The following is a 25,719-nucleotide window of genomic DNA, read 5'->3' on the forward strand; positions in this document are numbered from 1 at the left end:
TTTTATGAGTTAGTATAGATAAAATTCCTACTCTATAAATGACTGACCAGAAAATGTTAATTAAGAAGTTTCACATCCAACTCACTTTATGTTAGACTACAACTTTATCGTGAAGGAAAAATAATAATATCTATATTGTTGAGCAACTCGGAACTTTGCATTCATACATATGCATTGTTGCATTTCATTTAGGTACGATAGATGTACCACGTGAAGGATGTGATATTGGAACCGAGCCAGAAGACGGTGAATTGTGGACACGTCTAGAAGATGGACGGATGGATCTTGATGTGCATGACCGAAGGAAGATGCTCGCTGAGCAGTTATTCTCTAACAAACATTGACCTAGTGTTAATTCCAGGCAAGCTCCGGAGCATGTCCTATCTATTTTAAATTTATGCAACTTATTATTCATATCTACTTGTGCATTTAAGTTCACAGGAGTTGTTTGGAACCTTAGCTGCATGATCCTAGGTACCTATCCTTGAACACTAGTATGTGTAGGTCACTAGTTGGCTAGGCTAATGGTTTCGGTAGAAGTCGAGTGATTTTCTGTTACTCGCGAGAATTATAGGAGTTCAATGTCTACTACATACTGCAACTATAAGGCTTACGGATAGGGTTGTGGTACTTGTGATACCCCGTCTGTTTAGTGAAAATGGATAAGGCCGTAGTGTGTGGTAGTGGTGGTTAAGCTTTTGAACGTACTAACCACATGCCAAGAAATATGATAATCGGTAAGCTTAAGTAACTGATCGGCCCGGCGAGTGGACTTCTCTGTTCCCTCTTTGAACATTGTTCTCATACGGCCACATGCGAGTGCAAGAAGGCGCACGCGGGGCGTGGATTCTTATAGTCGAGGTGGGTGACCCTGATCCACAACCCGAAAAGAAAGGGAAAAAGTCGTGTGGGTGACTTGGTTCTCATACGTGTGTGTTAGGTCTAAGGCTAGGTTAACAAATTCGATTTGAATCGTCCGCTTCTCACGGTTTGGGACTGCTTAACCCTTTTGCCATAGAGTAAGAAGTGAAAGATGATGATGATGAATATGGTTGGTTGGATGATGAAAGATAATTGTTTTCTATCATGTATGCTGTTGGATAGATGCTCAATTAGAATGATTAATTGAACTAGAACCTGAAAGCTAAAACTTGAAATTAAGGATCTACTCTTACTGTTTTTCGGCAAAACAAATCCCTCAAGCCAAAAGCCTTGCATGTCTAGATAAAAGGGCTAAATATACCCTTAGTCGGGTAAGCCTTGCTGAGTATTAGTATACTCAGCCTTACTTGTGCCTTTGTTTTTCAGGTGGTACATCTGAGGATGTGGCTGACGTCATGTACGGGCTTCATCATGACGTCTTGTTTCGTCGCTAGACTATCGTTCGTTTTCCGTCAAACTTAAATTTTGTTGTACTTTTATAAATTCAAACTTGGTTTGCAATAATAATTCAATTTCATACTCTATGCTGTAAAATTTGTGGAATGTTGTATTCTCTGGACTGCTTTGTCGATCCTGTTTCAAGTGGTTTAATCAGGATTTTACCCGACAGTACTGCCGGATTACTCCGTTTTAAGTGCGTGTTAACCCTAATTACCGTTTTGGTGATGATTAGCGCACTTAAGCCGGTTTATGTCAGGCGGTTCTGCCACATGTTCCTGCCGGCCTTGCGATTTTGCGAAGGTGGTGGGCTGGTGGCCGAAGCTTCTTGCATGGCTTCAACATGGATGATCGAAGGTAGCAACCTGCATGCTTGTCGTTGTGCTTCGTTGGCAGCTTTGCTGCTGGTCTTGGGGCGATATCATCCGGTCGATGTGCGTCTGCAATCTGTATTGGCACCTTCGATTCATGAGGTGTTAGATAAATGTTTCTGCATCTGTATCGAACTAAGAGTGAAATACTATTATGCACAGACGCATGTAGACTGAAAAGCAAGGAGCAAAGGTTCTAGCCATATTTGGCTTATGCGTCAGTGACGTGGGCCTCAAATTAGCTTGGCTTGGCTTGGGGCCGGGTGTGCACAGGCATGATGCGATGCCAAGATTGGTTGGCTCGATATATACGTCAGAGCGAAGGTGATGCGAAGATGATGACAAGCTGTCGAAGTAGTTGGCAGCTTCGATCCATTCGACGGGCGGCTTTACAAATTGCCGGCCTGCAATCTTGTTCTCGACCTTCGATAGATTCGTGAATTTTTCTCTGGATCCACCTATGCTAGGCTGGGATAAGTCATCATAAGAAAAGCCTCGGAGGTTAATCATTATTAGCTCGTGGCTCTAAAGTTGAAGCCTCGGCCGCTAGCAACATAATTTTTTGCAATATTTTTCACAAAAGTAAGTCACTTATCTTGTCGAAGGTGCCCTGCAATTGGTTTTAGATTTTTTGTAACTAGCTAGTAACCATCGATGACTTGTTCGAAGGTGCTGGACCTGTTCTTGGCCTTTTGACTTTCGGTATAAGAAGGTAAGTGCAGGCGATTGATCGAAGGTAAAAGATGATGACGGGTCCTTGAGCTCTTGCCACTCGACACCTTCGGCACCAGGAGCTCACGGCCTTTTTCTTTGCTCGGGCCGAAGGTTAAGAAGGTAGTGGGGTTCTCAGGAAATATTGGATTGCTCATCACAGTAAGCTTCTCTTCTTTGTGGGCATCGAAGGTTGTTTACTCGAGCTAAGACCATGGTGGGTGCCGCTGTTGGGGATCGGACGAGCCGAAGCCAAACAGAATAGACAAAGAGTGGTGAAAGCTCAATGTAATAACCTTAGGAAGAGAGGGAGAGCAAGCCAAGTGAGCAAATAAGCAAGAGGCCAAAAGTCCCCACCTCCACCCCATGGTGTGCTATTTATAGGGAGGAAGAGATGGCTGTTTATATTTGTTCCATTGGTGGGATCGAATATTATAAGATGGTCCTTAAAGTTTACAAATAGGTCCCTAGAACCTGCAATTAAATCCCTAGATCTCATAAACTAGCCCTTAGACCTTCTAACTTAGACTCTTTTACACAAAGGGGTCCCTAGCCTTAGGTGGCAGCCAAGGCGCACCCCCAACATTATACATTCCTATTTTTTTAATTTGGTTCAAACTAATGTTTGAAAACTGAAACTTCTGCTCACCTGTCATGGCTCGCAAGCATGTTTCCTTTTCTTAAGCAAGTATGCAAGGAAATCTAATTCTTGAAGTTATCTTTTTTGTACAAATGGTGATTATCTAAAGAATACCTTAAGTACACCATTTGTGGTTGTAGGAATCTCTTAAGCAAGAATTTTACAAAAAAGCCATGGAAAAGTAACACAACAACAACAAGTCACTGCATTTTGACCATCAGCTCTGTTCTATATGCTAACTGAAGCAATGAACAGGAGGCCGGGTTGCTTTTAAACATCAAGGAGCATGTTCTTGTTCCTGAGCACTAGATGCTCTCAAATGAGGAGAAGAAGACACTATTGGAGCGGTACAATTTAAAGGAAACTAATTTTTATTTTGGAGAAATACTGGAGGCAGGCAAGACGCTGCAATGATATTCCATTTACTTTGGGTTTTAGTTTTTTTCTTTTTCTTCCTTTTCTGATTGTGAACGTGATGGTTTATGCTTCATACATTTGTCTCCTGCAGCTCATCGACGGAGATGGGGTCTTCAGTGTCACAGCATTGGAGAACTTCATGAAGGAAGTTAGATTGGGCGAATGCGGGCTCTCATATGCTGCTGTATCAATAATGGGGCCCGCAAAGTAGTGGTATGGGTCTCTCATTTCTATTGCTTCTATTCTGTTTACTGGATGCTTCTGTTGTCTGAATGCACTGTCTTCCTCATTTCTTGCAGGGAAAAGTATGCTTTTGAATCATCTTTTTCGCGCCAATTTTAGGGAGATGGATGCTTCAAAGGAAGGTATGCGGATTGTCCTTTATATTGTCAGTATAAAGTTTCTTGCATTTTCTGCAGCCTGTTCTTGTCTAATTTAACTAGCATTTCTTGATATGTTCAGGTCACAGATTACCAATGGTATATGGTTGGCAAAGGCCCAAAACATTGAGCCATGCACCCTTGTAATGGACTTGGAAGGAACTGATGGAAGAGAGGAGAGAGGTAATAAAAATGAGCATACCTCCAATTTGGGAGTGTTTTGAACATGTACTTACTAGGTCGCAAAACCATAGACGGCCTTTTTTAAAAATATAAAATAACCAAACATATTTTTTTCCCCATTTCACATGACTGGATTATTCTGAACTTTGGTAGGGATAGGGAATCTCATATAAACCCGGTTTATTTTTTGCATTCAGCTTATAATCTTAAGCATGTTAGCCCCTTCTTACTGACTTCAGATTTTTATCGATTTCAAGTGGAAGGAGGCCTCTGGCTTGTTGACTAAGACTCATAATTTGAGGATGACACAGCCTTTGAGAAACAAAGTGCTCTGTTTGCTTTGGCCGTTTTGGACATTGTATTGATCAATATGTAAGTTTGTTTTTTACTGCTTTATGGTTGTTTGGCCTATTATTCCCTTGCCCAGCTGAGCAAATGTTTTGTTTTCCTTTCTAGGTGGTGTCATGATTTTTGTTTTCCTTGCACTAGAATAATCAGTTAAGAGAATTACACAAATTAGAAACTTCCTTTCGAAATGCACATGTAAAGGCCAGCAATAATGCCCCTTGTCTTGTGATCTATATGTGCCTCTTTGAATATCTAGGTCTTATATTTGAGTGTTTTGACACACATGGTTTTTCTTCCATGCATATGTGTGCATACAAATTCTTGAGATAATTAAATCAGACTTGTCTGCCTTGTGTTCTTCTTTTGTCTTACAGAGATGAAAGATGTCATGGAATTATCCAAGAAAGCACGGCTTGATCTTTCCTCTACTGCTCAGCCTGTGAAACCGTTCGACAAACCTGCAGCCAGAGCTCCTGAGGATAAGCCTGCTAGAAATATTCCATCTGCAGAGAAGAGTCAAATTCCTCCAACAAGCCTGGCTGAAAATTTCATGCACAGTATAGGTGGGGATGTATTGATCAAGCCTGATAACTCAGACACTGCAACACATATGTCTACGGTGTACACATTAGCTTCTATTGCAGTGCCGAAGACGTCTATGGTTGACACGCCAACAAATGTGCGTACATATTTTGCACCGTACTTGATAGATAGAATGATACTTGGGATACTAAGTTAACGGATTTTGTGGCTTGGAGTTCTGGATGTCAGGTAGTATCTTCTATATATTGTTCATTGATGACGAGCAATTTCTAATGTTTCTGTTGGTTGTGATAATAAGCATTTAGGGGTTGGGGATCCCTGTTGATAAACTGGTTGCCCAATTCAAATTGTTTATTGGATTTATTACAGATATGTCCTTGCCTCGTGTATACCTTTATTATATTACTGCTTATTATTTTTTATAGATATAATTTTTTATTTGTTATAATATAATTTTGTAGTCCAGCTTTCTAAATTTTCCCTATTGGATGTTGACTTGATGGGTAATGTTTTTTTAATAAAAAATACCTTTCTTTTACGTCCTCCGTAATGAATAATTTCGAGAAGTTAATGTAATTGTATATATTTTTTATCTACCCATTTGATGCTCACTAACACGAGATATATATTATTGATTTGTCCACTTGGCTATATTCTTGATGAAATTCTTATAACATGGAGTACATTAGGTTCCTGTAGAGGTGATGTATAATTAGTTTCAAACAAGTACAAGTTCAGCTCCTGGAGGACTCCTCTCTCCAGAGGTACTTTTAATTGCCAATGCAATTTTTTAGTTTTTTATCCCTGGTAGTTAGATCATGAGGCCTTCCAGAGTGGCTATGGCAGATTGAAAAAGGGTGTCTCTTGTAAGGAGTGGTTGTAGGGATCAATGCTGATCAAGTGCCAACATCTTGCACATTTTTTACTGAATAGTGGCTAGGTATTTGAAACCTAAATAAATAAACTGGAACCTACATGCATATTTGTTATTTGAGTTGTTTTATGATGTTGCAAGGTACCCAGGGGTACCACCGTTAAAAATATCAGCTGTTGATTAAAATGATTATTTTAGGTATCAATTTGTTATGCAAAGTGTATCATAATCTTGTCTCATGTTATTTCATACAAAGTGTATTATGCTGGCAGTTATTAATTAAAATATTCTCTTGTCTTGCCAAATAGGCCAATGCCAGCTCCAATAGTGATATCTATGTGAGCAAGGCCCATGATGTCATGACAAATGTGATTGCAAGGGGTTCAACAATGAGACAAGATGTTGTGAACAAGGCTAAAGCATTTGATGAGAAACATCAGTTGAGAGCTAATGCATCAGCAAGGATCAATTCCTCTGATAAGCGTGTTGGCCTTTCGCAGAAGATAAACAATGGGATATCAGTTGTCAATGGAAAGGTGAAATCGGTAGACCAAAGGTTACATGTTTCTGACAAAACAATGGCTGCTTTGCTGGGTGCAAAGTGTAAGCTTAATAATACAGGCTCTGCTGTGAGGATTTATCTTGCCTGCACTATTAGCTTTGTTTATATTCATTCAGTTTTGGATTATATCTCTTTTGTGTGAAACATATATAAAAATCTTATTTATCTTTGATCTTGTTATGTGGTCCTATCTTTCATATTTAAGGTCAAATTGGCAATCCTCCTATTTTTGAATTTTTCCTGATCTTGCTAGATGTGTGAGTAGTTTCTTGTTGATCGATTTAATATATTTTCTCATTCTTTGTAGATCAATGAGCTTCTCTTAAAGTAACAATGGCCTTCATGGTAGGAGTACTGCTAGATTAATTTTTCTACAGTTGCTTATGTTAAATAAATTGTGCAGATGGCATGCAACACAACTGTTTGGTCAATGCTTGGGAGGAAGAGGTCGGCAAGGGTGGAGCCAATGGCAAGGGTGGGTAGCAGGCAAGCGATGTACCGGTTGATCTGCTTGTATCGGTTTGTGCCCTTGCCACTCCTAAAGGCTCTACTGTTTACAGGATCCACTGCTTTCTCACTTGAACAGAACACATGGCTGAGTTTGGGTCAAGCACTAGATCATTTGGCTAATTACAAAAATATCTTAGAAAGCATGACTATGAATTCACATCCTTTTCAATCCTAAGAAGCTGGTATTTATCCTCCATGGCCAATAATCTGGTTAATGTTGCATGTTATTCATTCCACTCACGATGAGATGTTCCACTTAACTCAGGAGCATAAGAGAAAGTTGTTTCACTTGCAGGTTATTCATCCCACTAACATGGCTGCAGTGTTGTTTCAATTGCAAAGCAATATTGATAAGAAAATACATGGCAGGTTTATAAACTTCAAGCTAAAAAATATTTCTTGTGTTGTTTGTCGATGAATTATATTACTACTAGATTCTTCTATTTTTCCTTCATAGGCTTATTGAGGACAGTTCAGTAATAGAACATGCCTGGTATGATAAGAATTTTTTTTGGTGATTTAAGTAGCTGAACTTTTATATTTTATTCATCAAAACTACTACACACGGTTTCTTAGTATAAATGAAGCCCTAATTTATTTATAGAAAAATTTAGGCATTGAACCCAGTCAATTTAAGGTTCAAGCATTTATAGAAAAACTGCTACACCTGAATTAAGGTTAGGGGTCACACTTTGCTAATGTGCAGATTCATAGCAAGGTTGTGAAATATGTAATTTCAAACCCAGTCTATTTAAATCATGTTCTCCCAATTATTTACATGGATTATCTTCCTGCCCTTATATTTCAAAATACTACCCTATTGTCAAAGAGGTCTACTGTCTAATAGGTATGCTATCAAACATATTAGTTTCAAATTCCAACTTTTGAATTAGTTTCTAATTTTTGTATTGGATATCCAGAGCAATATTTTTCAGATGTCATGGCAAGGAGGGGGCAAGGTCTGGTGCTACTACCTGGACATCATATTAGATTGTAATTTCAGTGAGATCATGTAGTGTGATGTGAGAAATGTCTTCTTCATCCATTGCCATGGATGGATGACAGACCAAAAGGCAGTACTCGTGGGGTTGTAGCACTTTTATAATGTTCTATCCAATTCAAGCTTTTAAATTTATTACTTTGTGAGAAACCAAACTACCGAGTTGTACTCACATTTTCTTATCCCAAAGAAGGAACCAAGTTGAACAAGATTCCTCTTCTCCGTCACTTAAATGTTTGTTGATTGTTATGTGCGTGGATTTGTTGGATGGACACAACACACAACCTTATTAAAGATACATATAATATAATGTGTGGATGAAAATAATTATGGTATGGATTATGATTTAAGCTAAATTGTTGGTTAATTAATCTAAATATCTTGTGTCCTAGGTTGTTTATATAATTGTCACATATCAATCACTGCTTTAAATATAAAGTGGTTATTTTCTGAATTTTTTAAAATATGTACATGCCGCATGCGGATTTATGCTAGAAATCTCTTGATTTTTTTTTGCGAGGGAAATCTCTTGATTTTTTTTGCGAGGGAAATCTCTTGATTTTAAAACATGTGTGTGCCGCACATGGACACTGCTACAACCTTCTTATGCTAGGTAATTGTGGTTTCATGGGGAAGACTCGTGGGCATTGCAAATATTTTCTATAAACATAAATTTTATTTCACCTGATTTTCGAAAAACACGTGCCGCCCTACTAGTTAAGTATAATTAATGCACAGTTAGTGGATAATTACTGTAGCGATTAGTAGTCAAATTATGAACTAATTAGGCTCAATAGATTCGTCTCGTGATTAAGTCACGACTTATAAAATTAGTTTTATAATAAATCTATGTTTAGTACTCTTAATTGGTGTGTAAACATGCGACGTGACGGGACTTATGACTTAAACCGAAAGAAACCAAACTTAGCCTTAGGATGCTTAGTTCCTTCATTGTTGTCCTCTATTCATCTTTGAGCCTTGTACCACTGAGCAAAGTGTTATATGTTTTAGTCACGTGAATTTGCAAATTAAAGGACAATAATATAGTAGCAAAAGTGAAACGAAGGCAGAAACACTAGCAAAAGTGTAGCTGTGACGATTAGAGGTTCTTACTTGGCATTTGTGCTTCCATTCCCATGGTTCGCCATCGGAACCTGTGTATTTGTAAATTTTAAAAATTTATAACGCCGGCAGTGCAAGTTTTTCGCGCAGTGAAGAAAATGAACAATGGCGAACGACGCGCGCTCAATACTTCAGGTAGGATAAATGCAGCAGCACCCTGAAGTAAGATTCCGGAAGAACAGCCGACCGTGGGATGCGAAGCTAATCTAATGCCTTTCAATGCACTTTGTTGTTATGCTCAAAATAAAAAAAATGCACTTTGTTGTTTCTCTTTGATTTTGTCCTTCCAATGCACGTCCAGGAGACAGCTACCGGACGGTAAACAAGGAACTCGGCGGATCCCTATTGGACGGCGCACATAATTTTTGCGTCTTGGCCACGATGGACACCCGCGGCGGGCGCCAACATGAATGAGAGGAGATAAACAAATTAAAGTTGCTCCGCGATGCTACTCTCAGGAAATAGCTCAATACTATATAGTATTATAATGATTGTAAAGTAGTCTCAATAGATACTTTCAGGTACTTTTGTTTTAATTTTTTCTAATTATTAATCAATAAAAAATATTTATAAAAATTAAATTTAATTAGTATTTGATCTCACTTCTTGATATTTGGTCTTACATTTTTATACCGCCAATTACTTTAATCTAAATATTTCTAGATACTTTCTACTAATCACTATATGATTCTGCCAGATAGACGGTTTTTATTTTTCTAATAAAAATTCTCTAAAGATTACCTACCGTAGACAGTTCTGGGAAAAAGTCAAAAATAATGTGGAGTACGTGCACGTGGCAAGGTGAAGCCGGGACGTGTCGGCCGTCAGGAAGCTACCCCCACCTCCGCGTCGCGCCTCGCTGCCCCTGCCACCGAAAATGCCGGGGCTGGAAGCGATTGGAACCAGCGCCCGTGGACACCGCTGGCCTACGGGCTACGGCAGCTTCCCCGAGCCGTGCAGACCCCGTCGCCATCGCCGCTGTCGTCGCCTCTGCCCGCTCTGCATATAAGAACAACAATAAGAAGAAGAAGCAGCAGCCATCAGCAGCAGAAGAAGAAGAAGAAGAAGAGGGTCGGAGGGCCGCACCAACAGACGACCGGAGCCGCGATAATGGAGCAGGCCGGCGCCGGTGTATGGCTGCGCGCGCGAGGGATCGCCCTGCTGGTTCTCGCCGTCGTGTCGCTGAGGGCGCTCCCCGCCGGGGCCGCGGCGATCACGCGGTCCGATTTCCCCGAGGGGTTCGTCTTCGGCGCCGGGACGTCGGCCTACCAGGTGCGCAGGCTGGGAAGGCCTTCCTCTTCTTCTGTTGTAATGATCAATAGTAGGTTCTACTAGCGACTTCATTTCTTCAGTTTGCTGGATTATTTGCTGAAAACTCGTTCTCAGTGGAAACCATTTTTCTTTTGGAGAGAGCAGCATATATATGACCTACCAAACTCTTAAGAAACACGAACGGATGACACAATGCCACGTTACAGAATGAGTCCCTCCAGTACTGTCTGCTGAGCCGAGCTCCCCTCTTGTTGAGTTGCTGCAATCGAACATTCGTTTGAAGAAGACGACAAGAAGACTTTTCAATGCAATTGTTTTCTCAAAAAAAAAAAATCCATCCAAATGTTCTTGGTCAGGAATTCTCGCACAAGAATAAGGATAAATAAATTAAACTTGATTTTGCCGGCACATATGAATTTGGCAGATCATTAAAAAATTACATAAAAGATCAATGTACGTTCAGATTTTTTTTAAAAAAATTCCAAACATACTTTGCCAGCCAGAGGGATATTTTCATTTACTACCATTAGAGTTTACTGACTCTTATTATATTTTTTGATTGCTTGATATGTTTTTCCCGGGATTCACTTGTGTTGACCAGTTAAAAATTTCATGTTTTGATAAATTTTTCTGAAGTTTGGCCTCAATTTGGCAACAGGAGGAAACAAATGAATCCTGGTTTGATAGATGTACTTTTATACAAAAGGGAGAGCCGTCTGTGAGCCTGGGTGGGCTTTGGGCTGGAACAAAAATTCAAATTGGGCCAAAATTTTTGGCTGATTCAATGTTGTTTTGGGCCTATCCTAGACGGGAAAAATTCGCTGAATTTCAGCCCACTCCGTCCTAGTCCCAGAACCTTGGTCTTCACCAAACTGGTATGCTGGTCTTGATGTTTCCTTTTGACGGAGTGTTTTCCAAATTTCCAATGCGGAATAAGGTTTTGAATAGCATTTGTAGCAGTATAGCAGGGACGTGGCCAAATTCGTTGTACCATGTATAGCAACATATACCACATTAATAGAGCTTATAGCTAGCTATTTAGAACCAGAATGGTGATGCTTAATTTTTGGAGGGGGAAACAGTAGGGGAAATGAAAATGATGGTGTTTATTATTTTCCATCATAATACTACTTATTATCATGGTTTTGTTCGATCAATTCTGTGCAGGTGGAAGGCGCGTGGGATGAGGACGGAAAGAAGCCGAGCATTTGGGTCACATTTGCGCATGGTGGTGAGTGGGGACGCCTCAGGATTTTGCTTATGATGTTGTAACAGTCTGAGGCCAAGGACCAGTATATTCTAACAGGCGCCTTAATTTTGTTCTTGGAGGCTATGCTTTTGACCATGCAACTGGAGACGTAGCTGCTGATCAGTATCACAAGTACAAGGCATGTTTCTCAACTCAGTACAAGTAGAACCATCTGTGACAAATCGAATTTAGTTTACTGATCATCAGTAGCAATTTTATGCCAATAGATTTCCACATTTAATTTCAGGAGGATGTGAAGCTAATGCATGAGATGGGCTTGGATGCATACAGATTTTCTTTTGCCTGGACAAGGCTTATTCCTGGTGCATAGAATTCTACAAGGTATTTCAGGAATCAGGACCAGTACGACATGGCCTTACATGGATTTGTTTCATTGTTTGTGCGTTGTAGACGGTCGAGGTGCTGTGAACCCAAAGGGGCTGGAGTACTACAATAACCTAATCGATGAACTTATGACCTACGGTATGTAATATATTCCTTTTGTAGACTATGCACTTTGTAGATTGACCTTGTTCATTGTAATAGTACTAAATCTTGTTATTTTATCATAGAGCTAAGCTGCAATTTTTGGGTTGCTGATTACAGGGATACAGCCTCATGCAACAATATACCATTTTGACCTTCCCCAGGCTCTTCAAGATGAATACAATGGCCTGCTCAGTCCTAGATTCATGTACTACTCAATTCGGAACCATAACACATCATTATGTACACAAGACTTGCATAGTGAGGTGAGGTGAACCGAGATGCTTGTTACTTACATGACTGAACTCCGATGTTGATGCAGTGAAGATTTCACGGCGTATGCGGATCTGTGCTTCAGGAGCTTCGGTGACAGAGTGAAGCACTGGACCACCCTTAATGAGCCGAACATCGAGCCGCTTGGTGGGTATGACATGGGCAGTCTACCGCCGAGACGGTGCTCCTCACCATTCGGTGAATCCTGCGCTGGTGGCAACTCTACAACGGAGCCATACATTGCTGCGCACCATCTTTTGCTTGCGCATGCCTCCGCTGTTTCCCTCTACAGAGACAAGTACCAGGTGCATGGTCCCTGATTTTAGTTTTCATTACGAAATATACATGTTCACCTGATAAAAAATAACTGTTTTTCAAGACGTCTTTTGATTGCCTATGTCACAGGCTGAGCAAGGAGGACAGATCGGGGTCACTTTACTAGCCTTTTGGTTTGAGCCTGCGACGCCGAAAGTGGAGGATGTAGAAGCTGCTGCAAGGATTATTGACTTCACTGTCGGATGGTTTATTCTACTCAAGTTACACAAATGTTCAACAATAAGTTTACTTTAAATTTCATGACTCATGAACTGATTTATTGGCTAGGTTCATGCATCCTTTGGTGTACGGACACTATCCACCGGTGATGAAGAGGAACGCTGGGACCAGGCTTCCAGTGTTGACGGCTGAGGAGTCTGCCAGAGTGCGCGGGTCATTTGATTTTGTAGGGATCAACCACTATGGTGCAATTTATGTTGTGGCGGATTTGGGCCAGCTGAAACAGAGCCCAAGAGATTATGCCAGTGACGCTGCTGTCACATATATTACCAGTAAGAGCAAGCTGTTTATTTTAATCTCTAATGAAGAAAAATACATTCATGAAATTTAGGAATTGAATCAAAGCTTGCCAACTAAATTTCGTGAATATCTGTTCTAAATATATTTCTTGCATTTGAGAAATTTTAAACTTTCTGTTCCAAATATTGTGCAGTGCCATTTCAGAGCTCAAGAAACAAGGTATGCTATAGTGATGTACATTTTTTTTCCAGCTCAGATGAAATATATCTTATTTCTAAGCAAGATATGCTGAAAGTTTTTAGTGATGGTCGGTTTCAACAGCACCGCATCAGGATGGCAAATCACCCGGCGCCATGGGCTCTGAGGAAACTGTTCGAGCACCTGAAACACAAGTACAGAAATCCTCCAGTACTGATCTATGAGAACGGTGAGCTACTGAACTGGATGTCCAGATTGAGTGATCATTCTGATCATTTTTCAGTAATAGTTTCGCACAGTTCCGATGTGCTTGTGTACAATGACTAGCTGCTTGCTGTCTTTTAGGAGCCGGTCATGAGCCGGATCCGTCAGGCGGGTTCATGTACGACCACAGGTTCAGATCGCGTTTCTTGCAGGACTACATCGAAGCAACACTTCTCTCTATCAGGTCGTAAAAAATTGACACAACAGTGACTGATGTTGAGTCCCTATATGCCTTGTTCTTAGCATCTTTGTTCTCTCTCTCTCTCTCTCTCTCTCTCTGATAACAGAAACGGATCAAGCGTGCACGGCTACTTCGTGTGGTCGTTCGTGGACGTGTTCGAGGTCCTGTTTGCCTACAGGTTCCGGTTCGGCCTGTACGGGGTGGACTTCAGCGCTGCGGACAGGACGCGGTACGCCCGGCACTCGGCGCGGTGGTACGCCGGCTTCCTTCGTGGCGGCGAGCTTCGGCCGGCGGCAATGCCTGCCGGCTCTGGAGCCTACTCCGAGTGAACATTGGTCAGGCGTGATTACGGGCTGCAGTATGTCTCATGTGCATGCCTGTCAGATATACTGCAGACGAATAATGTACAATCACATAAATAAGGAAAGCTGCATTCTTTTTTGGAAAGTAGAGGAAAGCTGCTTTGATTGTGATGCCGCAGGGCAATCCGGTGAAAATCGGTGCAGTTTACAAAACTCAAACAGATTCTGCAAAGATCAGTGTCGAAACAAACAACAAACTAGAATTAGGACTTTGATACTAATCATTTCCACAAGTTTTGGTGAATCACTGTTTACGGGAAGCCATGTCTGCATATGGGGGAAAACCGTGCTCAAACAAAGGGAAAAGTACACATCAGAGCATTCTACGCATGCACGAGAATTAGAGGGCCCACATCCTGAAGCAAATCGGCCGAAGCCCAAGAGAAAAGACACTTCCGCCAAACACAGAGGCTCGCACATAGATCCTAGAGCTCAAATGACATGCTAAACCAACATATCTTTAGGCGAGCATTCAGAAACCTACACAGGAGCCCACAAGAAGTGCATCGACCGAAGATGGGCCCAAACGAGCATAGCAAGGGGTCGGCCAACCCCTTGGATTAGCCGACCCCCACTGGGCCCAATCAGCCCACTTTATCCTGGACTCTCTCATCACTTCCCTACGCCTGTTACGGATGGGGATAGTAGCACCCCGTGAGTGCAACCACGTATCCACCCCTAGGAAGGCTATATAAGGAGGAGGAGAGAGCCCCCCACAAAGAACAACACACACAAGATACACATTGGGGGAAGATGTAGGATTAGGCTAGGGGTGTGTGAGAAGAAGTTCGGGAGGAGGGCCGGAGTTGTCAGCTTCCCTCTGCTTGTACCTTAGCGGATATGAGCCTCTTTCGAGTAAGTATCCGAGTCTTCGTCTACTTGTTGAGTTCTTATCCGAGTTAAGCTCTTCTTATCATTTGCTTGCGGGATCATCGTCCATCCTCGTGACGAGTGTTCTAGTCTAATGGCTTTTATCTTAGACGGAGTCGGGGCTAGAGCAATAATCAATAGTGTAGACGTGGTGTCTAGGCTAGAGGTTACCTTTTATTTGCATACCTTCTCCACGGTCTGTCGGGGTAGGCGGCAGGTGGTGACAGCCCTGCCCGTCCCTTATAGTCCCCCCACATGAGGGTTGGGTGTAGAGTTAATAGCCAGATACTCTTGGCAGACCAGAAGTAAGCCGGTGTCCGAAGCAAGTAAGAGAGAGCTGGTTTATCTCTCTTAAGTATCTCTTCTCTTAAATAACCACACTACTTAAAGACCACCCTTCTCTCTCTTCCTCCGGGAAAACTAGTTAGAGGACCGTTGCACCTCCGTTACCCGTGGAAAATACGATACCCTGAATACTCTAGGGTAAAGTGTTACAACGGTATTCTTTGAGAGTTAAAAAATACCAACAAGCATTTTGCTGTTGCTGGGAACTAACAAACCTGGCAGAGACGTTAAGAAGTGTCAACAACATACAGATGGACAAAAGTGGTTCATACTTTTTTTTTGCATGTAACGAGAGATCTTTATTGATTACTTATAGATATGTTACAATCGCCGAGCAATCAAATGCTCGACACAAACAGGAGAGCAACCTCACCACACAGCACTGTGGTTTAGACGCTTCCCCATCCGCGTAGAGTTCCTATCTCTCTTTATATGACTCAATTCAAGTCCACGTAATCTGAGGGATGTACAAAAGGCCTCCTAGATGATAGAGTAGCAAGAAGGCTTCATAGTTTTCATGATGGGAACAGGGGGTCCCGATCTTCCGTCAGGTGGGGGTAACTATCGATTTGGTGGAGATGTCACACAAACGATCCGGCTTCCAATCAACAAGATTCGAACCCCGCAATCGCAGCACCACTTCTCCTCTGGTTATCAACCATGCGCTACGCGATTGACCTCGCCACGAAGGCTAATCCTTGCCTGTGAATCGAAGACACAAGCAAGAACAAAGAAGAACACAATTTGAAAAATTGCGGATGAATGATTACGCACTCGAGTTGGGGTCTCACAAACCTACACGGCGGCGAAACTGTTTTTGACAGAATAATCTAAGCAAAACCCAAACCCTAACAAGGATGTGGTAGCTGCTAATAAGGTCTCTAGGGTCGTGCAAGACCCCCTAGACGCGCCCCTAATGGGCCCTAACACGATACATGGCCCAAAGACCAAAAGACGGCGTCGCAACGCCGGGAAAGATTCTGGACGTCAACTTATTCGGACGATTCCTGTCGACTCCGGATGAATTTGGGCCTGAAACCAGTTCCATTGGAAGCATCTTGAAATTATCTTTCCATCCATATAAAGAACGTCTAAATCCAACTCCGTATGCTACATGGGCGTCCGTTTTAGTGTGGGCTGTTCTTGGAGTCCGAAACTGAAACGAACTCGGATCGGTTTGGGCCTCCATCTTGATCCGGACATCCTTGCTGGTCCTCCATGCCTCCAAAGCATTCTCCATGCACTTGCAGGTCCTCTCCTTTGTTCCTAAGTACAATTAAATCATTAGATAGCAATCTATTCTCAAATTCACAAAAAGAGTTACTTAGCAACAAGCTCACCTGTAAATTCAATTGTCGAGCGCATGCGTGAGTAATTAGACCTTGTATAACAACTTGAGGATTGTCATTTGTATCCACAGGAGTGATGTTCTCATCATCCTCCCCCTCTTGAACTGGAGTCGTACTCAAGCTCATCTTCTTCTCCCAAATATAGCTTCAAATCTGAAATGTTAAAGGTGGGACTAATCCCAAACTCGGGAGGCAACTCAAGCTTGTATGCATTATCATTAATCTTTTCCAAAATTTTATATGGTCCAGCAGCACGTGGCATCAATTTAGACTTTCTCAAATATGGAAATCTATCTTTTCTCAAATGCAACCATACTAAATCACCCGGTTCAAGTTTAACTTCCTTTCTACCTTGACTACCAGCAATTCTATACTTTTCGGTCATCTTTTCAATGTTTTCTTTAGTTGAAGCATGTAATTTCAAAATAAAATCAAAACGCTCCTTAGCATCATTATGTACTTGCTCAGTAGTAGGTAGAGGCAAAAGATCAATGGGAGCACGAGGGTTAAAGCCATACACTACCTGAAAAGGACTTACCTTGGTGGTAGAATGTTCCGCCCGATTATATGCAAACTCCACATGCGGCAAACACTCTTCCCACAATTTCAAATTTTGCTTCAATATTGCCCTCAACATTGTGGACAATGTTCTATTGACAACCTCTGTTTGTCCATCAGTTTGGGAATGACAAGTAGTAGAAAACAACAACTTTGTCCCCAATTTGTTCCATAGCGTGCGCCAAAAATGACTCAAGAATTTTGCATCACGATCTGAAACAATAGTAGAAGGCATACCATGCAAGCGAACAATCTCTTTGAAAAAGAGGTTAGCAATATGAACGGCATCATCTGTTTTATGACATGGTATAAAATGTGCCATCTTAGAAAAACGATCGACCACAACAAAACACTATCGCTCCCCCTCTTCATTCGAGGCAATCCCAAAACAAAGTCCATAGAAATATCCGCCCACGAAACCGAAGGAATAGGAAGAGGCATATACAAACCATGTGGATTCAATCGCGACTTAGCCTTTTGACACGTTGTGCATCTAGCAACAAAGCACTCAACATCACGCCGCATCCGAGGCCAAAAGAAGTGTGTGGACAGCACAGCCTCCGTCTTCTTAGCACCAAAGTGGCCCATTAAACCACAACCATGTGCTTCCTGCAACAACAAAAGATGAACGGATCCAACTGGAATGCATAGGCGGTTATATCTAAACAAGTATCCATCATTTAGCACAAATTTATTCCATGTACGTTCCTATTTACAATTAAGTATCACATCTTTAAAATCATCATCTAGTGCATATTGTCCCTTAATCGTTTCAAGTCCAAAAATACGATAATCAAGTTGAGTCAACATGACATAGCGTCAAGACAAAGCATCAGCAATAACATTATCATTCCACTTTTTGTGTTTAATGATGTAGAGAAAAGTTTCAAGAAATTCCACCCGCTTAGCATGTCCACGATTCAGATTCGTTTGACTACGAAGATGCTTAAGTGATTCATGATCCGAATGAATAATAAATTTTTTAGACCATAAATAATGCTTCCACGTTTGTAAAGATCGAATGAGAGCATATAATTCTTTATCATATGTGGAATAATTAAGAACAGGTCCATGCAATTTCTTACTGTAAGCAACGGGTTTACCTCCTTGCATCAAAACAGCACCAATGCCAACTCCACTTGCATCACATTCAAGCTCAAAAGTCTTACCAAAATCAGAAAGTTGGAGTAGCGGCGCGTGAGTAAGCTTCTCTTTCAAAAGAGCAAAGGAATCCCCTTGTGGCTGCCCCCAATGGAATGAAACACCCTTCTTGGTCAGCTCATGTAAAGGGGCAGCGATGGTGCTGAATCCTTCACAAAACGGCGATAAAATCCTGCGAGTCCAAGGAAACTCCGCACTTGTGTCACCGTCGCAGGCATTGGCCAACTCTGAATGGCATGCACCTTGGCCTCATCCACCTCAATGCCCTGTGGAGTCACAACATAGCCAAGAAACGAGACTCGTTCGGTGCAAAAGGTGCACATCTCAAGGTTAGCAAATAAGCGCGCGGCTCACAAAGCATCAAAAACAGCACGTAGATGATCAAGATGTTCAGATAAACATGTGCTGTAAATCAAGATATCATCAAAGTAAACCACCTCAAATTTGCCAATAAGTGGACGTAAAACCTCGTTCATTAAACGCATGAAAGTACTAGGTGCATTAGTTAACCCAAAAGGCATTACTAACCACTCATACAATCCGAACTTGATTTTAAAAGCAGTTTTCCATTCATCGCCCAATTTCATTCTAATTTGGTGGTAACCACTGTGTAAATCAATCTTAGAGAAAATCTTAGAACCACTTAACTCATCAAGCATATCATCTAAACGAGGAATAGGATGACGGTACCGGATGGTGATGTTGTTAATGGCTCTACAATCTACACACATGCGCCAACTGCCATCTTTTTTGGAACCAAAATGATAGGAATAGAACAAGGGCTAAGGCTCTCACGTACATACCCGCGGTCCAAAAGGTCTTGGACTTGGTGCTGAATCTCCTTAGTCTCCTCGGGATTTGCCCTATATGCAGCACGGTTGGGCAAGCTTGCTCCAGGAATCAAATCAATCTGATGCTCAATCCCGCGAATGGGAGGGAGTCCTGGAGGTATTTTAGAGGGAAAAACATCTCTGAACTCCTACAAAAGGTTAGTCACAGGCGTAGGCAAAGTGCTAGCAATATCATCAATGGAAAATAAAGCATGTTTGCAAACCAAAACATAGCAGCAACTATCATCATCATGAATTTTAGCAAGATCAGATTTTGTTGCAAGCATGACAGGAGATTTTGTTGCAGACAATTTAATTGCTTGCTGATTTTCAGGTTTAACAGTTGGTTCATTTTTTGCACTTTCAGCTCTATCCTTTTCAGCTTGTACAATTTCAGCAGGAGTCAAAGGTAGCAAAATATTTTTTTCCCCTTATGCATGAAGGTGTATTTATTACTTCTACCATGGTGATGTGCATCATTATCATATTCCCAAGGTCTACCCAACAAAAGAGAACAGGCTTCCATAGGTACTACATCGCAATCGGCAAAATCAGAATATATACCAATGAAAAAATGCACTCGTACCATTTGTGTTATCTTAACCTTGCCGGAGTCATTGAACCACTGAATGTGGTATGGGTGTGGCCGTGGTCATGTGGTCAAGCCAAGCTTCTTGACCAAATCTGAGCTCACCAAATTGTTGCAACTTCCTCCATCAATAATAACACGAGCACGCCGATTCTTGATGGCGAAGAAAGTCTAGAACAAATTATGGCATTGCTGCTACTCTGAGGACTCAGGCTGAGTACTAAGGACACGCTGCACAATGATGCTCCGGAGATTCGCCGTAGCAGCACCACCAAGCATGGCATCATCATTGGCGGCAACCTCACTGGAGTCATCATCATCATCCTCAGCATCGGAAGCACTAATGTAGCCATCATCCGTAGCAATGTACGTCCGCTGGCTAGGGCAATCCTTCTTCACGTGGCCAATCCCATGGCAGTGGAAGCACTTAATGCTCGAAGTGCGACCACTGGACGGTGCTGCAGGTGTTGCTGGATCCGGTTTCTTGGAGTGTACTGCAGGCGTAGCGGGAGTCGAGGAAGGTCGTGTGGCCGTTGTAGGGGTCGAAGGTGTACGGATCGAAGAAGGTGCTCTCGTCTTTGGCGTAGAGGAGGCACCAAAAGTACTCCGGGGTCGGTGTGGTCGTCCCTGCAATTCCTTTTCTGCAAGCATAGCAAATTGGAACAACTTGTTGACAGTGTTAAATTCTTTATAATCAATAATATCCTGAATGTCACGCCTTAAACCCGAATAAAAACAACAAGTAGCATCCTCGGGACCATACCACAACGCTGGAATCCCTTTTGGAGCTCACCATAATAATCCTGAATAGATTTATCCCCTTGCTCTAAACGCATCAGTTTCTTACATAATTCTCTATGATAAGATGGGGGAACAAATCTATCTCGCATAGCTACCTTAAGGTCTTGCCAAGTAGTAGGTGCTCTACCATCGCCAACTAGACCAATCCACCAAACGATAGCAAAATCTTTAAACCCACTAGTGGCTTGTCTAACTTGATGTTGTTCAGGTACAAGGTGAGAAGCAAATTTCTATTCTATTGTCATCTCCCAATCAAGATATCCCTCAACATCATAATGACCCGAAAAAGATGGTATGGTAAATTTAATCTTAGCATAAGGGTCATCAGGAACACGATTGTTGTTACCTTGCTGACGGTGAGGAGCACCAAAACCCATACCTTCCATGTTCTGGCGAAGGCGGCATCGTAGGCGTAAATCTCTGGTGGCTGCTTCATCATAATTGCCATGTTCATCAAACACCACATCATCTGGAAAACGTGGAGGCGGTGGTGGTGGCTGCTGTTGCTATTGCTGTTGTGGTGGTGGACGTGTCCCCAACGCAGCAATTCTATCGATGATGTCGGACAACCGTCGATCCACCCTCTCATAAGTCTTGCCAAGCTCCATGGCAATGAGTGCGTCATGGACAGACTTGTGGACCATCCCGTCCATCCTTTCCATCATTAGCTTGTTGGCAGCCTCAAGCTCTTCGCGGCTGATACATTCGCTGAATTCTGTAGGGATCTTCACATCAGCATCGTCTCCTTCTGCCGTTGCAAACACTAAAACAGGAACAAATGGTGACTGTTATCCCTAATAATCTGACTACGCGCTGTCTGGTGGAAGAAATAAACACACTGTTTTGTGTCTTACCAAGCTCTTACAAGTATCTGACGAAAATACAGAGCAAAGGACGGTACAATCGGAGGCTGGTTTTGATACTTACCAAGAGGGAGTGAAACCGCGATTGCAAGGTCAAAGCTGTATTGATCAGAAGATGATATGTGGAGCTTGGGAGGCCAAAATATGTATGTTAGTGGAACACAATTCAAAAACAGATAGCAATGCTGAATAATAGTCCCAAAGCACACTTGTCCTAGTTGCTGGCCTATACGTGTCCTAGAAAAGTAGTGCTAACAATGAAGGATCAAGTATGGAGATGATATATAGCACTGAAATCAGAGGTTGGACAGTTGCAGCAACAACAGCAAAAATAGAGCTCAACGGAGCACGTCGTGAGGTGGAGGCACTAGTAGAAATCATCTTTTTTCTCTTTTTTGCTTTTATTTTCTGATTTTTTTTCTCTTTCTGCCTCACAAGAATAGGCACACCACAAAGTTTCAGCTCAAACAGATATAAGGTGTGGCCTATGGAATTTCTGCAAAAACATTAAAAAGCGTGTAAAATCTTCGAACCTCCGACAGACAATTTTCTGAGCCTCTTTTCGAAATTCTGATATCGGCGAAAGTTTTGGCCGTTTGAAGTTTGGAGGTCGAATTAGGGTTTCCAGAGAGGGGAAAATCCAAATCGGGTGGAAAGCAACGATGGAAACATACTGCTAGACCAAAACACGAACTAACTAGCAACGAGACAACGACCTAGGACACAAAACTCAACACTATGGACTTTGAAAAAGAATTATGCAAAAGGCTAAACACCGTTCTGGGATGGGGAAACTAACCCTACAAAATTTTTTTTAGGCTTTTTCGTGGACTGTGGGACGAAAAACAGAAAAACACTCAAACTAGGGTAAGCCTGATGGTATACCTGAGTCTCTGATTACCACTTGATGGGAACAGGGTGTCTCGATCTTCCGTCAGGTGGGGGTAACTATCGATTTGGTGGCGATGTCACACAAACGATCCGGCTTCCAATCAACAAGATTCGAACCCCGCAATCGCAGCACCACTTCTCCTCTGGTTATCAACCATGCGCTGCGCGATTGACCTCGCCACAAAGGCTAATCCTTGCCTGCGAATCGAAGACGCAAGCAAGAATAAAGAAGAACACAATCTGGAAAATTGCGGATAAATGATTAAGCACTCGAGTTGGGGTCTCACAAACCGACACGGAGGTGAAACTGTTCTTGACAGAATAATCTAAGCAAAATCCAAACCCTAACAAGGATGTGGCAGCTGCTAATAAGCTCTCTAGGGTCGTGCAAGACCCCCTGGACGCGCCCCTAATGGGCCCTAACACGATACATGGCCCAAAGACCAAAAGACGGTGTTGCAGCGCCGGGACAGATTCTGGACGTCAAATTGTTCGGACGATTTCCGTCGACTCCGGATGATTTTGGGCCTGAAACCGATGCCATTGGAAGAGTCTTGAAATTATCTTTCCATCCATATAAACAACGTCCAAATCCGACTCCGTATGCGACCTGGGCGTCCGTTTTAGTGTGGGCTATTCCTGGAGTCCGAAACTGAAAAGAACTCGGATCGGTTTAGGTCTCCATCTTGATCCGGACGTCCTTGCTGGTCCACCACGCCTTCAAAGCCTTCTCCATGCACTTGCAGGTCCTCTCCTTCGTTCCTAAGTATAATTAAATCATTAGGTAGCAATCTATTCTCAAATTCACAAAAAGAGTTACTTAGGAACGAGCTTACCTGTAAATTCAATTGTCGAGCGCGTGCGCGAGTAATTAGACCTTGTATAACAACTTGAGGATTGTCATTTGTATCCACAGGAGTGATGACCTCCTTGAAGTACTGGACAACCGCTGCACAATCTGATTCCAGGGTTCTGGAACTACTCCGTGGCTAAGCTAATGTCCTCCTTACATGCCAATGCTTCCGTCTCCTCAACATCAAATGCATCAAAGATTACCTTCCATGCTGTTAGTTTGACATCATCCAGGGGGGCCACACAACAACCCCGATCCCTGCATTCCCAGTCAATTCTGAGAAGGAACCATCTACATTCACTTTGAGCCATCCAGGCCTGGGAGGATCTGTTGACGCCTTTCAGGATCAACACACGAACTCACTCGAATGTCAAAAAACAAGCCTCTGTACCAAAATTGTCTAAGGACGATGATAAATATGCATCGGCCACATTTTGTTCTAAGGGCGATAAATTCTATCGGCCATATCTTGCTTCTTTTTCAAGTTGATGACGAAACAACTTGCTTAGGCCTCCATACCTGCTTCATGGTCGCCGACCTTGCTAGTACAACCTCCACTTGGTGTTCCATAGACTCCTTGCGCATCCGCTGCAGCCTTCTCTTTTGGGTGTGAGACAAGCCTGAAGGGCACCACCTCGGCTGTAAATACCTGTTGTCTTGCATTATGTCTTTCTCACCCTCCTTGCTGCAATCAGGTTTGCTTTTGACCAGATTATTGCTAGCAACAATCGGTCTTTGAGAGGCACCATAACTTGGATATATAGAAGAATATTGAATAAAATATGGATGCATATACATTCTACTATAATCCATAGGTGTGTAATAGTAAGGATACGACCAGAACCATGGAGCAATCGGCCCACCAAATGAATATGGCGCGGCCCACCAAATGAATATGGCGCAAAAACATTATTACCTTGCTGCACATGAGAAGTCGATTGCTCACGATGCTCCGATGATGGATTTGTATCTTTAGCTTGATCTGGTCGCTTCTTCTATTTCTGAGTAGCTCCTTTCTCCTCATACTTGGCCAAGAGTTGCTTGAAACTCGGCCTCTCCTTTTTGTTGTTTCTGGAATTTTTTTAGAAATCCCAGATGGACCAGTCAGACCGGTCTGGGCATATCTGGCGTCCTTCTTCTGTTCTTGCCCCCCGAGCGATGAATTCTTCGATGAATCTTCAAGGACCTTCTTTGCTGGAGCTTCCTGATGAGATTTCGAAGGCTCAGACTTTTCTTCACCAATAATTATATTTCTTCCTTTTGTTGACTCGGCTTGATTTGGCCGAATTAACACTTTAGGATTACTCAATTCAAGCACATGTGTATGTGCAGGGAAAGGATTCTGATCCACCTGCATTTGTGGAACAATTATTCGGCCTTCGTTAACAGCCGATTGAATTTGCCTTCGAAGCACATTGCAATCATTAGTCGCATGAGAGAAAGTATTATGAAATTTGCAATAAGCTCGCCGCTTTAATTCTTCAAGCAGCGGTATGACATGCGACATCTTGATGTACCCATTCTTATATAATTCATCAAATATCCTCTCACATTTGGATACATCAAAAGTAAATCTTTCTTGCCGATCTTTATGAATCGGCTTAAGAGAACCGCAAACGCAAGGTTTATCATTAGAGGACCAAACAAATTCAGCAGTATAAACATCTTTACCTTCATCGTCCGAACAATTGGAATCACACCCGAGCACATAAACAGGATGACTAGGTTTTTCATTGGACTTTTGAGAATCTCTAGCTTCTTTAGCTCGGCTTTCATTAGCCAGAGCCTTTTGTAAGACTTGACTAACATCTAGAAATTCTTGTCCCTCTAGCTTTGCTTTATGAAAATCAAGTAAACCAGCAAAAGCTAGATCAACTAAATCTCTATCAGAAATTGTCAAACTATAACATCGGTTTCTAGTATCTCTAAATCTTCTAATATACTCAGAAACACCTTCATGTATCTTTTGCTTAACCGATGTGAGATGTGACAATTTCAATTCAGTTTCACCACTAAAGAAATAATCATGAAATTTTTGCTCTAAATCAGCAAAAGTGAAAACTGTATTGGGTGGCAATGAAATAAACCATGTAAATGCAGCACCCGATAGAGATAAAGGAAATAACCTCAATTTGTAAATATCATTAGTGCTAGCTTCACCACATTGTATAATAAATTGACCTATATGCTCCAATGTAGTTCTACTATCATCACCAGTGAATTTAACAAATTCAGAAATTTTAAACCCTTGAGGATATGCAACATAATCGTAATTCTCAGGGTATGGCCTTTGATAAAATCGGCATTTGGCTTTAGGCTCTATACCAAAAGTTTGCCGAAATATCTTAATCACCTCCTCTTTGATACTACCTGATCCAACATCATCGGCGTTAAGCCGATTTGTGATCGGTGGACTACTAGGTTGAGCAAAGTTCGGCGATGTGGAACGTCGCAACGAACTTGCTGCCCCATATGGCACATTGGCATG

At 42.0% G+C, this 25,719-nt stretch overlaps 1 protein-coding gene and 1 long non-coding RNA gene across 2 annotated transcripts; one reads left to right on the forward strand and one right to left on the reverse strand.

Moving 5' to 3' along the window:
* Positions 1-4,589: 4,589 nt before the first annotated feature.
* On the reverse strand, positions 4,590-9,964 carry LOC120712112. The gene is made up of 2 exons (XR_005690692.1): positions 9,033-9,964; positions 4,590-8,905 (listed from the first exon to the last, which is right to left on the reverse strand). It is a non-coding gene; the product is annotated as an uncharacterized LOC120712112 (long non-coding RNA).
* Positions 9,965-10,073: 109 nt separating this feature from the next.
* Positions 10,074-14,209, forward strand: LOC120712111 (beta-glucosidase 31-like). The gene is made up of 13 exons (XM_039997834.1): positions 10,074-10,313; positions 11,481-11,544; positions 11,643-11,701; positions 11,810-11,885; positions 11,974-12,045; positions 12,169-12,256; positions 12,371-12,626; positions 12,727-12,842; positions 12,925-13,148; positions 13,310-13,335; positions 13,438-13,543; positions 13,660-13,762; positions 13,866-14,209. The coding sequence occupies exons 1-13, from the start codon at positions 10,152-10,154 to the stop codon at positions 14,086-14,088; spliced, it is 1,575 nt and encodes a 524-aa protein (XP_039853768.1). The 5' UTR covers positions 10,074-10,151; the 3' UTR covers positions 14,089-14,209.
* Positions 14,210-25,719: the final 11,510 nt, after the last annotated feature.

Source organism: Panicum virgatum, chromosome 6K (genome assembly GCF_016808335.1).
Source record: "Panicum virgatum strain AP13 chromosome 6K, P.virgatum_v5, whole genome shotgun sequence".
Taxonomy (NCBI): Eukaryota; Viridiplantae; Streptophyta; class Magnoliopsida; order Poales; family Poaceae; genus Panicum; species Panicum virgatum.

What these genes read in the sequence shown, in the direction of transcription:
- LOC120712111 (XM_039997834.1), top strand. Translation starts at nt 10,152, where the DNA reads ATGGAGCAGGCCGGCGCCGGTGTATGGCTGCGCGCGCGAGGGATCGCC. An exon ending in TTCAGAGCTCAAGAAACAAG is followed by an intron (nt 13,336 to 13,437) that starts GTATGCTATAGT and finishes CGGTTTCAACAG; the next exon opens with CACCGCATCAGGATGGCAAA. An exon ending in GCAACACTTCTCTCTATCAG is followed by an intron (nt 13,763 to 13,865) that starts GTCGTAAAAAAT and finishes CTCTGATAACAG; the next exon opens with AAACGGATCAAGCGTGCACG.